The following is a 13,758-nucleotide window of genomic DNA, read 5'->3' on the forward strand; positions in this document are numbered from 1 at the left end:
ATTGAAGAAATGGACAGGGTTAACGACTTTATGGCTGGGATAACTAGTATCACGCCCCAAAATCTCCTAGAAAAAACTCATTTGTGAGCTTCTTAGCTTACACTTCTGAGGCGTGTTCATTAGGGTACAATATTGAAAATAGCTTTGAACAATTTAGGTTTACGTTCCAAAAGTTGTTATTGGACCAGTACAGTTCAGAGAACACTCAGCACCATTAGGCTGTACCAGGTCTTCAGCCCGGTTATATTTTCTACAAATGCCTCAAAACCCTCCCTTCCTTCCTTCCTTCCTTCCTTCCTTCCTTCCTTCCTTCCTTCCTTCCTTCCTTCCTTCCTTCCTTCCTTCCTTCCTTCCTTCCTTCCTTCCTTCCTTCCTTCCTTCCTTCCTTCCTTCCTAATAGTTCTGATTTGACAGGGTCTGTTGACAGAGATGTGATGGAGAGAAAAAAACCACACGATAGACCAGATATAAATCACCAAGAAAGGACTGAAGGAAGAATTCAACAGGATGTCTGTCTTCAGGGGGACTAGAGGAATACGGCCCTGTACACTGACCCAGGCAAACAGGGGAGTCATTTCATTGGTTCCAGCAGAATTATGGAGGCGTGTCTCTACGGGGTTGCAATGAAATCGGGGTTAAGATTTGTTTTGCTGCAAACTGTGAACATAAAACAGTTGATCAGATTCACTGTTTTCAATAAAAACACCACCAACTCTTTTATTGTACACATTAGACAGTCTAACAGAGAGGTCTTTGGAGACAGACTTCTGCCCTCTTTGAAGCAGCGGCCCTGCCCTCACTGTTTCCTGCCCACTTCCTGGTTACTACAATAGAACCCCAGGGCCACGTTCAGCAGCCAAAACGTTGCAGATAGAAACACCAGAAATAGAGCCAACATGATTCCTTATTCTACAGGACAGAGAGGCATGTTTGTTCTACAGAGCATATTTCTATCTGAACGTTCCCAAACATTGTGTCTTGCTGAACGCGCCCCCCACCCCCCAGGGGGAATGGATCATTATCAATGTGGCAGATGATTTGTAAACAACAGAGCTGCGTTCAGCAGAGCACACTGTTGTGGAATGTTCAGATATATATTTTTTGTAGAACTAACATGCCTCTCTGACCTGCAGGATGAGGAAGCACAAAGCTCTATTCATGATATGTATGTCTGCAACCCTCCATAACGTTTTTTACTGCAGACTGAATGAGGCTCATATGTGTATTTGCATGTTACAAATATTATTATTAAGACAGAGCCAATGACCCGTTTTCCTGCCCCTCTACGTACAGCCTGTCTTCCTGTCACAACGCCCCTCTACGTACAGCCTGTCTTCCTGTCACAACGTCCCTCTACGTACAGCCTGTCTTCCTGTCACAACGCCCCTCTACGTACAGCCTGTCTTCCTGTCACAACGCCCCTCTACGTACAGCCCGTCTTCCTGTCACAACGCCCCTCTACGTACAGCCTGTCTTCCTGTCACAACGCCCCTCTACGTACAACCCGTCTTCCTGTCACAACGCCCCTCTACGTACAGCCTGTCTTCCTGTCACAACGCCCCTCTACGTACAGCCTGTCTTCCTGTCACAACACCCCTCTACGTACAGCCTGTCTTCCTGTCACAACGCCCCTTAACGTACAGCATATAGATATATTAATTGACGCGAGTCATTCCTGACCTGGGCACAGTGTATATATATATGTAACTTATTCAACATCCATTTCTTTCAACAGTAAAATACACAAAAAACAAAAATGTACTATAATTGTCACCCAATAAGAAGTTGTGCAGACAGTTGATGAACACATTAGTTGATAAATAAACACCTTATAAAACATACAGCTCTATCGACTAGATCGTCCTAGATGCAGATCACTGCGAGGAGATCAAAATGTTAGTTACATCAACATTTCAATAATGGAAATTCTCTGACACAAACTGAAGTAAATCTTACAGCGTCTTCCACCCGTCTTCCTATAAACCGTTAAGGCAGCGGTGGAATAGAATATTCTGGATTTGACCTTTGACATGGTTTTTTTTTACCATCTGACAAGAACAGTAATGATTGTGGATAAATAAAACAGTATTTCTCTGATCTGCTCGCAAACGGGCAGTAAACACCGTTGCAGAACATGAATGACCCACTAGCCAATCGCCTTGGTTACGGTTCAAGCTTTATCTTTGTTATAGTTTGTGGGGGGGGGGGGGGGGGGTGTTCGATATGAAAATGATAGTTGTCTTTGTGAAAATATGCTATAAACAGCCATTTCAGCTTGACGGTATCTTTGTTAATGAAGATGTCAGGCTCACAAGGAGGCCCTGAAGCAACGCTGAACAGAGCTGTTCCACAAACGTTTCTTCTGCTTCCCTTCGATATTTAAGTTACAACTGTGCACCAATACTGTATTTTAACAGGCCCTTTAATATAGACCACAGAATCTGACTTTTAATATGAAAATACTTGCTACAGTGACATAAAGTCAGTATTTTGGCTAGATTTGAACCCACTTAAAGCTGCAATCAGCAGTAAAAAAAAAAAAAACGATAAATGAACTCCCCGCCCCTGTTTTGGTAAAAAGGGACTGGGCTGAAGAACCAGACAGGGCTATGGATGGAAGGACTGATGTGGTGACAGTTGAGCTCATGAGGTATTTATCAGTTACATTCTTCAAGAATCCAAACTGGATGTAGCAACTGTTGCAGGACACTTCAACCCCAGAGGTTTTCACCAACATTGTAAAGACCTGGTTATTTTCTAGAGATTAATTCATTTAATGTGGTTAGTGAATTATTTTAAAGGTAAAAAAAACAACAACAACCTGTCCCTGATTTTAAGGTGAACCCTGTTACATGAACTGAACCCTCGTTTAAATAAGGTGAAACTATTCCTTCTTAAATGTTATTTTTTTTCCAAAAGCAACATTAAGACAAAGCTTTTTGTGCAGTCAGACACACAGTGATAAAGCGTTATCATTAAGGTCCATCAGTCAGATCTCTTCAGACTGGGAAACGTGTCTGAAAGCTCTTTGTGCAGTCAGACACACAGTGTTAAAGTGTTATCATTAAGGTCCATCAGTCAGATCTCTTCAGACTGGGAAACGTGTCTGAAAGCTCTTTGTGCAGTCAGACACACAGTGTTAAAGCGTTATCATTAAGGTCCCTCAGTCAGATCTCTTCAGACTGGGAAACGTGTCTGAAAGCTCTTTGTGCAGTCAGACACAGTGTTAAAGAGTTATCATTAAGGTCCATCAGTCAGATCTCTTCAGACTGGGAAACGTGTCTGAAAGCTCTTTCTGCAGCCAGACACACAGTGATAAAGCGTTATCATTAAGGTCCATCAGTCAGATCTCTTCAGACTGGGAAACGTGTCTGAAAGCTCTTTGTGCAGTCAGACACACAGTGATAAAGCGTTATCATTAAGGTCCATCAGTCAGATCTCTTCAGACTGGGAAACGTGTCTGAAAGCTCTTTGTGCAGTCAGACACACAGTGATAAAGCGTTATCATTAAGGTCCATCAGTCAGATCTCTTCAGACTGGGAAACGTGTCTGAAAGCTTTTTGTGCAGTCAGACACACAGTGATAAAGAGTTATCATTAAGGTCCATCAGTCAGATCTCTTCAGACTGGGAAACGTGTCTGAAAGCTCTTTGTGCAGTCAGACACACAGTGATAAAGCGTTATCATTAAGGTCCATCAGTCAGATCTCTTCAGACTGGGAAACGTGTCTGAAAGCTCTTTGTGCAGTCAGACACACAGTGATAAAGCGTTATCATTAAGGTCCATCAGTCAGATCTCTTCAGACTGGGAAACGTGTCTGAAAGCTCTTTGTGCAGTCAGACACACAGTGATAAAGCGTTATCATTAAGGTCCATCAGTCAGATCTCTTCAGACTGGGAAACGTGTCTGAAAGCTCTTTGTGCAGTCAGACACACAGTGATAAAGCGTTATCATTAAGGTCCATCAGTCAGATCTCTTCAGACTGGGAAACGTGTCTGAAAGCTCTTTGTGCAGTCAGACACACAGTGATAAAGCGTTATCATTAAGGTCCATCAGTCAGATCTCTTCAGACTGGGAAACGTGTCTGAAAGCTCTTTGTGCAGTCAGACACACAGTGATAAAGCGTTATCATTAAGGTCCATCAGTCAGATCTCTTCAGACTGGGAAACGTGTCTGTTTTTAACATTTTTTTATTAGATTTATTTTCCCAAGTTACATTCTCCATCAGGGACTCTTTATCTAGCACGGCCCAGACCAGCTGAGCACTCATCCATTAGCCTGGTTCCAGATCAGTCTTGTGCCAACTCTTACGGTCATTTTCAGACCAAAACAGATCTGGGATCAGACTCCTCTGTCTCCAACTCCTCATAATACAACATGGTACAGACTCTTTGTGACGTCAGACACACAGCGGGGAAACATGAAAGATCCATCAGACTTGACCATCATAACGTCATGACGACCATTTAGAAAGCTCAGAGACACGGTGACCATCATAACGCCATGACAACCATTTAGAAAGCTCAGAGACACGTTGACCATCATAACGCCATGACGACCATTTAGAAAGCTCAGAGACACGTTGACCATCATAACGCCATGACGACCATTTAGAAAGCTCAGACATGTTGACCATCATAACGCCATGACGACCATTTAGACAGCTCAGAGACACGTTGGTCTGCCATCGTACCGCCATCACAGTCACGCCCTCTTTATCTTGGGATTCAAAACCTGAAATGTTCATCCAAGATTCAACTTTGAAGACGGTTAACTAGCATCAACAAACATGATAATAACAACATTAAAGCTGCCAATGTTCGACTGATCCTCCAAGAGTAATAATCCTTCCCTAAAAAAATACATTAAAAAAAAGTCTCAAAATTGTGTCTGACCTTTAGAATGTAACAACCCTACCAAGTGTCACAAAACAGTGGCCACTGACCTCTCACAGAGTTACTATAACAACCAGCATAACAAAATGGCCGCCTGTCGTGGTGTCTGGTCCAGGCAGTTACCGACAGTTTAAGTCACCTGTCTTCCCTGGTTACTGACAGCTCAAATAAAAAATGGCCACCGACACCTTTTGTCCCCGGTTTCTGAAGTCAAAATGGCCACCGACACCTGTTGTCCCCGGTTTCTGAAGTCAAAATAGCCACCAACACCTGTTGTCCCCGGTTTCTGAAGTCAAAATGGCCACCGACACCTGTTGCCCCCGGTTTCTGAAGTCAAAATGGCCACCGACACCTGTTGTCCCCGGTTTCTGAAGTCAAAATAGCCACCGACACCGGTTGTCCCCGGTTTCTGAAGTCAAAATGGCCACCGACACCTGTTGTCCCCAGTTTCTGAAGTCAAAAAGGCCACCGACACCTGTTGTCCCCGGTTTCTGAAGTCAAAATGGCCACCGACACCTGTTGTCCTCGGTTTCTGAAGTCAAAATGGCCACCGACACCTGTTGTCCCCGGTTTCTGAAGTCAAAAATGGCCACCGACACCTGTTGTCCCCGGTTTCTGAAGTCAAAATAGCCACCGACACCCGTTGTCCCCGGTTTCTGAAGTCAAAATGGAGACGGGCTGGGAAGTTACTGACAGGTCAAGTTGGGGTCATTGAGCCAGGCCCAGATCTGGATCATCTCCTGCGGTGTCCGGCTGTGTACCAGCATCAGACCCTTATAGGCACACGGGTTCCTCCTGTACTTCTCCTCAATGTCAAACGTCTTGAAGCCTTTGTGTTTCTCCGGCCCCAGCCCCAGCTTCCTCAGACACATCCCTGTATAAACATCGTCGATGGGGTAGAGAGGTACGTGCTGCGAGGCTCCGTGCAGCCGTCTGGCCAGGTCCCCGGAGTACAGATACCCCCCTCCGCCCGCGTATGGCGGGTAATTGCCAACGAACAAACTCTCTGGGATGAAGTACTTGACCTTTTTATCCCTGTTTGGCCCCGCGTTGGTGATCACATCCCCTACAAACAGGTCCCTTGCCCGGGGCCCCGAGAGGCCCTTGAGGAAGGCCAGGATCCTCAACGTATTGACAAAGACGTCATCGTCCCCTTTAAAGACAAACTGAGCTCCAGGGCAGCGTGTGGTCATCCAGTCCAGGAAGAGCACCTCCTTGACGGTCAGGTTGAAGAACGAGTCCCGGTAGTCCCACTGGGGGTAGAGTTAAAACTATTATTATACAACAAAAAAATACTACATATAGATTTGAGTATTTGGTTCATCATTCCACTGTTTATCCCATTGTATATGTCAGCATACTAAGAGTCTGAGTATCCCTGTGTCACACCAATACTGCAACATTGGACAAGACATACAGTTGAAGTCAGAAGTTCACATACACTTAGGTTGGAGTTTTTCAAATTTCTTGTTAACAAAATATAGTTTTGGCGGTTAGGACATTACATTGTGCATGACAAGTAATTTTTACAACAATTGTTTACAGACAGATTATTTCACTGTATCACAATTCCAGTAGGTCAAGCATACACTAAGTTGACTGTGCCTTTAAACAGCTCGGAAAATTCCAGAAAATTATGTCATGGCTTTAGAAGCTTCTGATAAGCGAATTGACACAATTTGAGTCAATTGGAAGGTGTACCCGAAATCCGCCAAGACCTCAGAAAAAAAATTGTAGACCTCCACAAGTCTGGTTCATTCTTGAGAGCAATTTCCAAACACCTGAAGGTACCACGTTCATCTGTACAAACAATAGTACGCAAGTATAAACACCATGGGACCACGCAGCCGTCATACCTCTCAGGAAGGAGACGCGTTCTGTATCCTAGAGATGAACGTACTTTGGTGCGAAAAGTGCAAATCAATCACAGAACAACAGCAAAGAACCTTGTGAATATGCTGTAGGAAACAGGTACAAAAGTATCTATATCCACAGTAAAACGAGTCCTATATCGACATAACCTGAAAGGACACTCAGCAAGGAAGAAGCCACTGCTCCAAAACCTCCATAAAAAAGCCAGACTACGGTTTGCAACTGCACATGGGGACAAAGATCGTACTTTTTTGGAGAAATGTCCTCTGGTCTGATGAAACAAAAAAATTGTGGGCAGAACTGAAAAAGCATGTGCTAGCAAAGAGGCCAAACCTGACTCAGTTACACCAGCTCTGTCAAGAGGAATGGGCCAACATTCACCCAACTTATTGTGGGAAGCTTGTGGAAGGCTCCCCGAAGCGTTTGACCCAAGTTAAACAAATTAAAAAGGCAATGCTACCAAATACTAATTGAGTGTATGTAAACTTCTGACCCACTGGGAATGTGATGAAATAAATAAAAAGCTGAAATAAATAATTTCTCTCTACTATTATTCTGACATTTCACTTTAAGGTAAAGTGGTGATCCTAACTGACCTTAGACAGAGCATTTTTACCATGATTAAATGTCAGGAATTGTGAAAAACTGAGTTTAAATGTATTTGGCGAAGTTGTATGTAAACGTCTGACTTCCAACTGTATTACAGATCAAAACCAACATTGTGGACCAGTCAGTGAGTTCAAAAGACACCATACAACATCACCACACAAATACAATATTATATTTAAAAACACCCCCCTTGTCGATTGATGAACCGGTGTGTCAATCTAAGTAACATAATAACATAAACCCCCATCAAAATCTGCCAGTTTCAGGTAGAGATCTGTTTGGTGGGGGGGGGGGGGGGGGTTCAACATGTAAAAGATAACACATCTAGCATTTCCTGAGCTGTCTTATAGCTCCTTGATATGGGACTGACACTTCAAAACCTTGTTCGTTATGATTTGTTCTTTGACCGTCTTCTCTGGCATTTATGAATGTGTTATGGGATTTCGTAGTAAAAGGACAAATTCAATATGTTATCAAATCATTTTTAAAATATATATATTTTTAGAACCTAAAGGGGTCCTAAAATAAAAAAAACTAATAGCTAAATGATCCACGGTTTGACCAACTTAAAACAATTCTATGTCAGCTTATAACCCCCACCCCCTCCCAACATTTTAGGGTGTTTTCCCATAAAGTCCCCTTTAAAATAACCAATCTCAGTCCTCTTAAAAATAACCGATCTCAGTCCTCTTAAAAATAACCGATCTCAGTCCTCTTAAAAATAACCGATCTCAGTCCTCTTAAAAATAACCGATCTCAGTCCTCTTAAAAATAACCAATCCCAGTCCTCTTTAAAATAACCAATCCCAGTCCTCTTAAAAATAACCGATCTCAGTCCTCTTAAAAATAACCAATCTCAGTCCTCTTAAAAATAACCAATCTCAGTCCTCTTAAAAATAACCAATCTCAGTCCTCTTAAAAATAACCAATCTCAGTCCTCTTAAAAATAACCAATCTCAGTCCTCTTAAAAATAACCAATCTCAGTCCTCTTAAAAATAACCAATCTCAGTCCTCTTAAAAATAACCAATCTCAGTCCTCTTAAAAATAACCAATCTCAGTCCTCTTAAAAATAACCAATCTCAGTCCTCTTAAAAATAACCAATCTCAGTCCTCTTAAAAATAACCAATCTCAGTCCTCTTAAAAATAACCAATCTCAGTCCTCTTAAAAATAACCAATCTCAGTCCTCTTTAAAATAACCAATCTCAGTCCTCTTTAAAATAACCGATCTCAGTCCTCTTTAAAGTATATATATGTAATAAAAAAGGCTGAAGAAAAACTAAAGCCTCCGTTGTCTTTTTAGTCACACTGCCCTGGGAAATAAATGGCACAATTTAAATTTGATCAAGCACACCTGTTAATTGAAATGCATTCCAGGTGGCTACCTCATGAAACTGGTTGAGAGAATCCCAAGAGTGTGCAAAGCTGTCATCAAGGCAAAGGGTGGCTTCTTTGAAGAATCTCAAATATATTTTGAGATGTTAAACACTTTTTTGGTTACTACATGATTCCATTTGTGTTATTTCATAGTTTTGATGTCGTCACTATTATTATGCAATGTAGAAAATAGGAAAAGTAAATATAAACCCTGGAATGAGTAGGTGTGTCCAAACTTTTGGACATTAACGTGTCTATTATTGACACCCCGAGGACATTAACGTGTCTATTATTGACACCCCGAGGACATTAACGTGTCTATTATTGACACCCCGAGGACAATTAACGTGTCTATTATTGACACCCCGAGGACATTAACGTGTCTATTATTGACACCTAGAGGACATTAACGTGTCTATTATTGACACCCAGAGGACAATTAACGTGTCTATTATTGACACCCCGAGGACATTAACGTGTCTATTATTGACACCCCGAGGACATTAACGTGTCTATTATTGACACCTAGAGGACATTAACGTGCCTATTATTGACACCCCGAGGACATTAACGTGTCTATTATTGACACCTAGAGGACATTAACGTGTCTATTATTGACACCCTGAGGACATTAACGTGTATTCTCTTGATACCTGCAGGATGTCGCGGTGGTGAGTGTTCTCATAGCGCAGCATCTCCGACAGATCTGGGTGGTGGTCCACGGCCGTGGTGTTGCCGAGCAGGAACACCGTGACAACCGTCCGGTTGGCGAGGACGCCGGCTCGACCCCACGACTGGCGGATGGCCTGGCGGCGGTCAAAGTGAGGAGCGAGGGATTTGACGGCCAGTAGGAGGAAGGGCGGCTCCCCTCTCCGGGTCTTTTGGCAGACGTGAGGCTGGTCCACCACTAGAGGGTACGACCGACAGCGCATGTAGAGCAGGAAGTCTTTAAAACGAGGAGGTAGGGAATTGTAGTCTTTCACGTGAGTGGTGACTCTGTAGTCCGGTTGGCAGGGGTCAGGGTTCAGCCCTGTGTCGTTGAGCCAATCAGGGACAGGTCTGACATCATCATCATCATCATCGCTAGTGTTGTTACTATTGGAGGAGGCGAGGATGGGGTTGTGTTGGAGGTCCAGTCTCTGTTGCTGGCGGTTCCAGTAGGCCTGACTAGGAGCCAGTTTGGACCAGAATCGCTTGGAGGGGACAAGGACCTTGAATGGAGGAAGGAAGGACGAAATTAATAAATAAATTGAGTATCCTAAACCGAGAACAACAAAACATACCTTTAAAAAAAAAAAAGAGGATTAAAAAAGACAATTCAACACTGATTTAACACAAAGATTATTCAACACGTTTCAACAATTAAAGCCCTGTGCAGTCTTTTTAATTTCATATTTAAAATCACAGTAGGTTTAATAAATCACAGTTAATTTCTGGAAAATAACTCCAAATATATTTTATTATTTATTTCCCCCCGAGCCTCCTCTTGCTAGGGGAATGCTGAGTCTGATCGTGTGGGCGTGTCCTTCAAAGGAGGAGGATACATATGCAAATAAGAGATGACTGGTCATAGGTCAGAATAATCAGATCAGATTGTGATGTCATGCTGATGGCCAAAAACTCCATCCCACCTGAACATGCAAAAACAATCCAAGCGTTTAAATTGACAAGCTTTTACACTAAAAGGGCTTCATCATCATTTTCACAATTTCAGTGTTACTTCATCCTCCAAGTGAAACATGGTTTGTGTGGAAATATTATTAAAAACACAGAAAAGTCAACAGGCCCCGACATATTCGCAAAGCGTAGAATCAGTTCGGTCTTTTAGACGAGTGGTTTTCAGACCTCACCTCAGGGACTCCCAGCCATTCCATCACAGGAGGTTGGTGGCACCTTAATTGGGGAGGACAGGCTCGTGGTAACAGCCGGAGCGGAATGATTTCAAATACATGGTTTCCATGGTTTCCAAGTGTTTGATGCCATTCCATTTGCTCCATCCCAGCCATTATTATGAGCCGTCCTCCCCTCAGCAGCCTCCACTGTAGTCCACGTATGATTGTGTCTAGACTTGACACTTAGATGTGACTTCTGCTATCAGAACACAAGTATCACATTGAAAAGACGGGTCTAAACGAGTGGCTTTGTGGTCTGACTGTTCCGATCTGGCTGACCACTTCAGGAGGTTTTGGACGTTGTTACGTACGTTGGAGGAGGGAACACAACACCCTGCTACATCTCAGCTCCCAGTGGAGTGAAACAACACCCTGCTACATCTCAGCTCCCAGTGGAGTGAAACACAACACCCTGCTACATCTCAGCTCCCAGTGGAGGGTAACACCCTGCTACATCTCAGCTCCCAGTGGAGTGAAACAACACCCTGCTACATCTCAGCTCCCAGTGGAGTGAAACACAACACCCTGCTACATCTCAGCTCCCAGTGGAGGGTAACACCCTGCTACATCTCAGCTCCCAGTGGAGTGAAACACAACACTCAGCTACATCTCAGCTCCCAGTGGAGTGAAACAACACCCTGCTACATCTCAGCCCCCAGTGGAGTGAAACACAACACTCAGCTACATCTCAGCCCCCAGTGGAGTGAAACACAACACCCTGCTACATCTCAGCTCCCAGTGGAGTGAAACACAACACCCTGCTACATCTCAGCTCCCAGTGGAGTGAAACACAACACCCTGCTACATCTCAGCCCCTAGTGGAGTGAAACACAACACCCTGCTACATCTCAGCTCCCAGTGGAGTGAAACACAACACCCTGCTACATCTCAGCTCCCAGCAACACCCTGCTACATCTCAGCTCCCAGCAACACCCTGCTACATCTCAGCTCCCAGTGGAGTGAAACACAACACCCTGCTACATCTCAGCTCCCAGCAACACCCTGCTACATCTCAGCTCCCAGTGGAGTGAAACGCAACACCCTGCTACATCTCAGCTCCCAGTGGAGTGAAACACAACACCCTGCTACATCTCAGCTCCCAGTGGAGTGAAACACAACACCCTGCTACATCTCAGCTCCCAGTGGAGTGAAACACAACACCCTGCTACATCTCAGCTCCACGTGGAGTGAAACACAACACCCTGCTACATCTCAGCTCCCAGTGGAGTGAAACACAACACCCTGCTACATCTCAGCCCCCAGTGGAGTGAAACAACACTCAGCTACATCTCAGCTCCCAGTGGAGTGAAACAACACCCTGCTACATCTCAGCTCCCAGTGGAGTGAAACAACACCCTGCTACATCTCAGCTCCCAGTGGAGTGAAACACAACACCCTGCTACATCTCAGCCCCTAGTGGAGTGAAACACAACACCCTGCTACATCTCAGCTCCCAGTGGAGTGAAACACAACACCATGCTACATCTCAGCTCCCAGTGGAGTGAAACACAACACCCTGCTACATCTCAGCTCCCAGTGGAGTGAAACACAACACCCTGCTACATCTCAGCTCCCAGCAACACCCTGCTACATCTCAGCTCCCAGCAACACCCTGCTACATCTCAGCTCCCAGTGGAGTGAAACACAACACCCTGCTACATCTCAGCTCCCAGCAACACCCTGCTACATCTCAGCTCCCAGTGGAGTGAAACACAACACCCTGCTACATCTCAGCTCCCAGTGGAGTGAAACACAACACCCTGCTACATCTCAGCTCCCAGTGGAGTGAAACACAACACCCTGCTACATCTCAGCTCCCAGTGGAGTGAAACACAACACCCTGCTACATCTCAGCTCCCAGCAACACCCTGCTACATCTCAGCTCCCAGCAACACCCTGCTACATCTCAGCTCCCAGTGGTGTGAAACAACACCCTGCTACATCTCAGCTCCCAGTGGAGTGAAACACAACACCCTCCTACATCTCAGCCCCTAGTGGAGTGAAACACAACACCCTGCTACATCTCAGCTCCCATTGGAGTGAAACACAACACCCTGCTACATCTCAGCTCCCAGTGGAGTGAAACACAACACCCTGCTACATCTCAGCTCCCAGTGGAGTGAAACAACACCCTGCTACATCTCAGCTCCCAGTGGAGTGAAACACAACACCCTGCTACATCTCAGCTCCCAGTGGAGTGAAACAACACCCTGCTACATCTCAGCTCCCAGCAACACCCTGCTACATCTCAGCTACCAGCAACACCCTGCTACATCTCAGCTCCCAGCAACACCCTGCTACATCTCAGCTCCCAGCAACACCCTGCTACATCTCAGCTCCCAGCAACATCCTGCTACATCTCAGCTCCCAGTGGAGGGTAACACCCTGCTACATCTCAGCTCCCAGTGGAGTGAAACACAACACCCTGCTACATCTCAGCTCCCAGTGGAGTGAAACACAACACCCTGCTACATCTCAGCTCCAAGTGGAGTGAAACAGTATGGTGATTAACACAACACCCTGCTACATCTCAGCTCCTCGTGGAGTGAAACACAACACCCTGCTACATCTCAGCTCCTCGTGGAGTGAAACAACACCCTGCTACATCTCAGCTCCCAGTGGAGTGAAACACAACACCCTGCTACATCTCAGCCCTTCGTGGAGTGAAACACAACACCCTGCTACATCTCAGCTCCCAGCAACACCCTGCTACATCTCAGCTACCAGTGGAGTGAAACACAACACCCTGCTACATCTCAGCTCCCAGTGGAGTGAAACACAACACCCTGCTACATCTCAGCTCCCAGTGGAGTGAAACACAACACCCTGCTACATCTCAGCTCCCAGTGGAGTGAAACACAACACCCTGCTACATCTCAGCTCCACGTGGAGTGAAACACAACACCCTGCTACATCTCAGCCCCTCGTGGAGTGAAACACAACACCCTGCTACATCTCAGCTCCCAGTGGAGTGAAACACAACACCCTGCTACATCTCAGCTCCACGTGGAGAGAAACACAACACCCTGCTACATCTCAGCTCCCAGTGGAGTGAAACACAACACCCTGCTACATCTCAGCCCCTCGTGGAGTGAAACACAACACCCTGCTAC

General features: G+C 45.0%; 1 protein-coding gene across 1 annotated transcript in view; it reads right to left on the bottom strand.

Moving 5' to 3' along the window:
* Positions 1-699: 699 nt before the first annotated feature.
* LOC118943921 (N-acetyllactosaminide beta-1,3-N-acetylglucosaminyltransferase 2-like) overlaps positions 700-13,758 on the bottom strand; it is a 45,877-nt gene continuing 32,818 nt past the window's right edge. The window contains exons 4-5 of the mRNA XM_036960845.1: positions 9,407-9,964; positions 700-6,147 (exon numbers count right to left, since the gene is read on the bottom strand). Of these exons, the coding sequence (XP_036816740.1) occupies positions 5,581-6,147; positions 9,407-9,964 (1,125 nt within the window). The 3' untranslated portion in view covers positions 700-5,580. The remainder of the gene's footprint in view (positions 6,148-9,406; positions 9,965-13,758) is intronic.

This window comes from Oncorhynchus mykiss, chromosome 23, assembly GCF_013265735.2.
Source record: "Oncorhynchus mykiss isolate Arlee chromosome 23, USDA_OmykA_1.1, whole genome shotgun sequence".
NCBI classification, from domain to species: domain Eukaryota; kingdom Metazoa; phylum Chordata; class Actinopteri; order Salmoniformes; family Salmonidae; genus Oncorhynchus; species Oncorhynchus mykiss.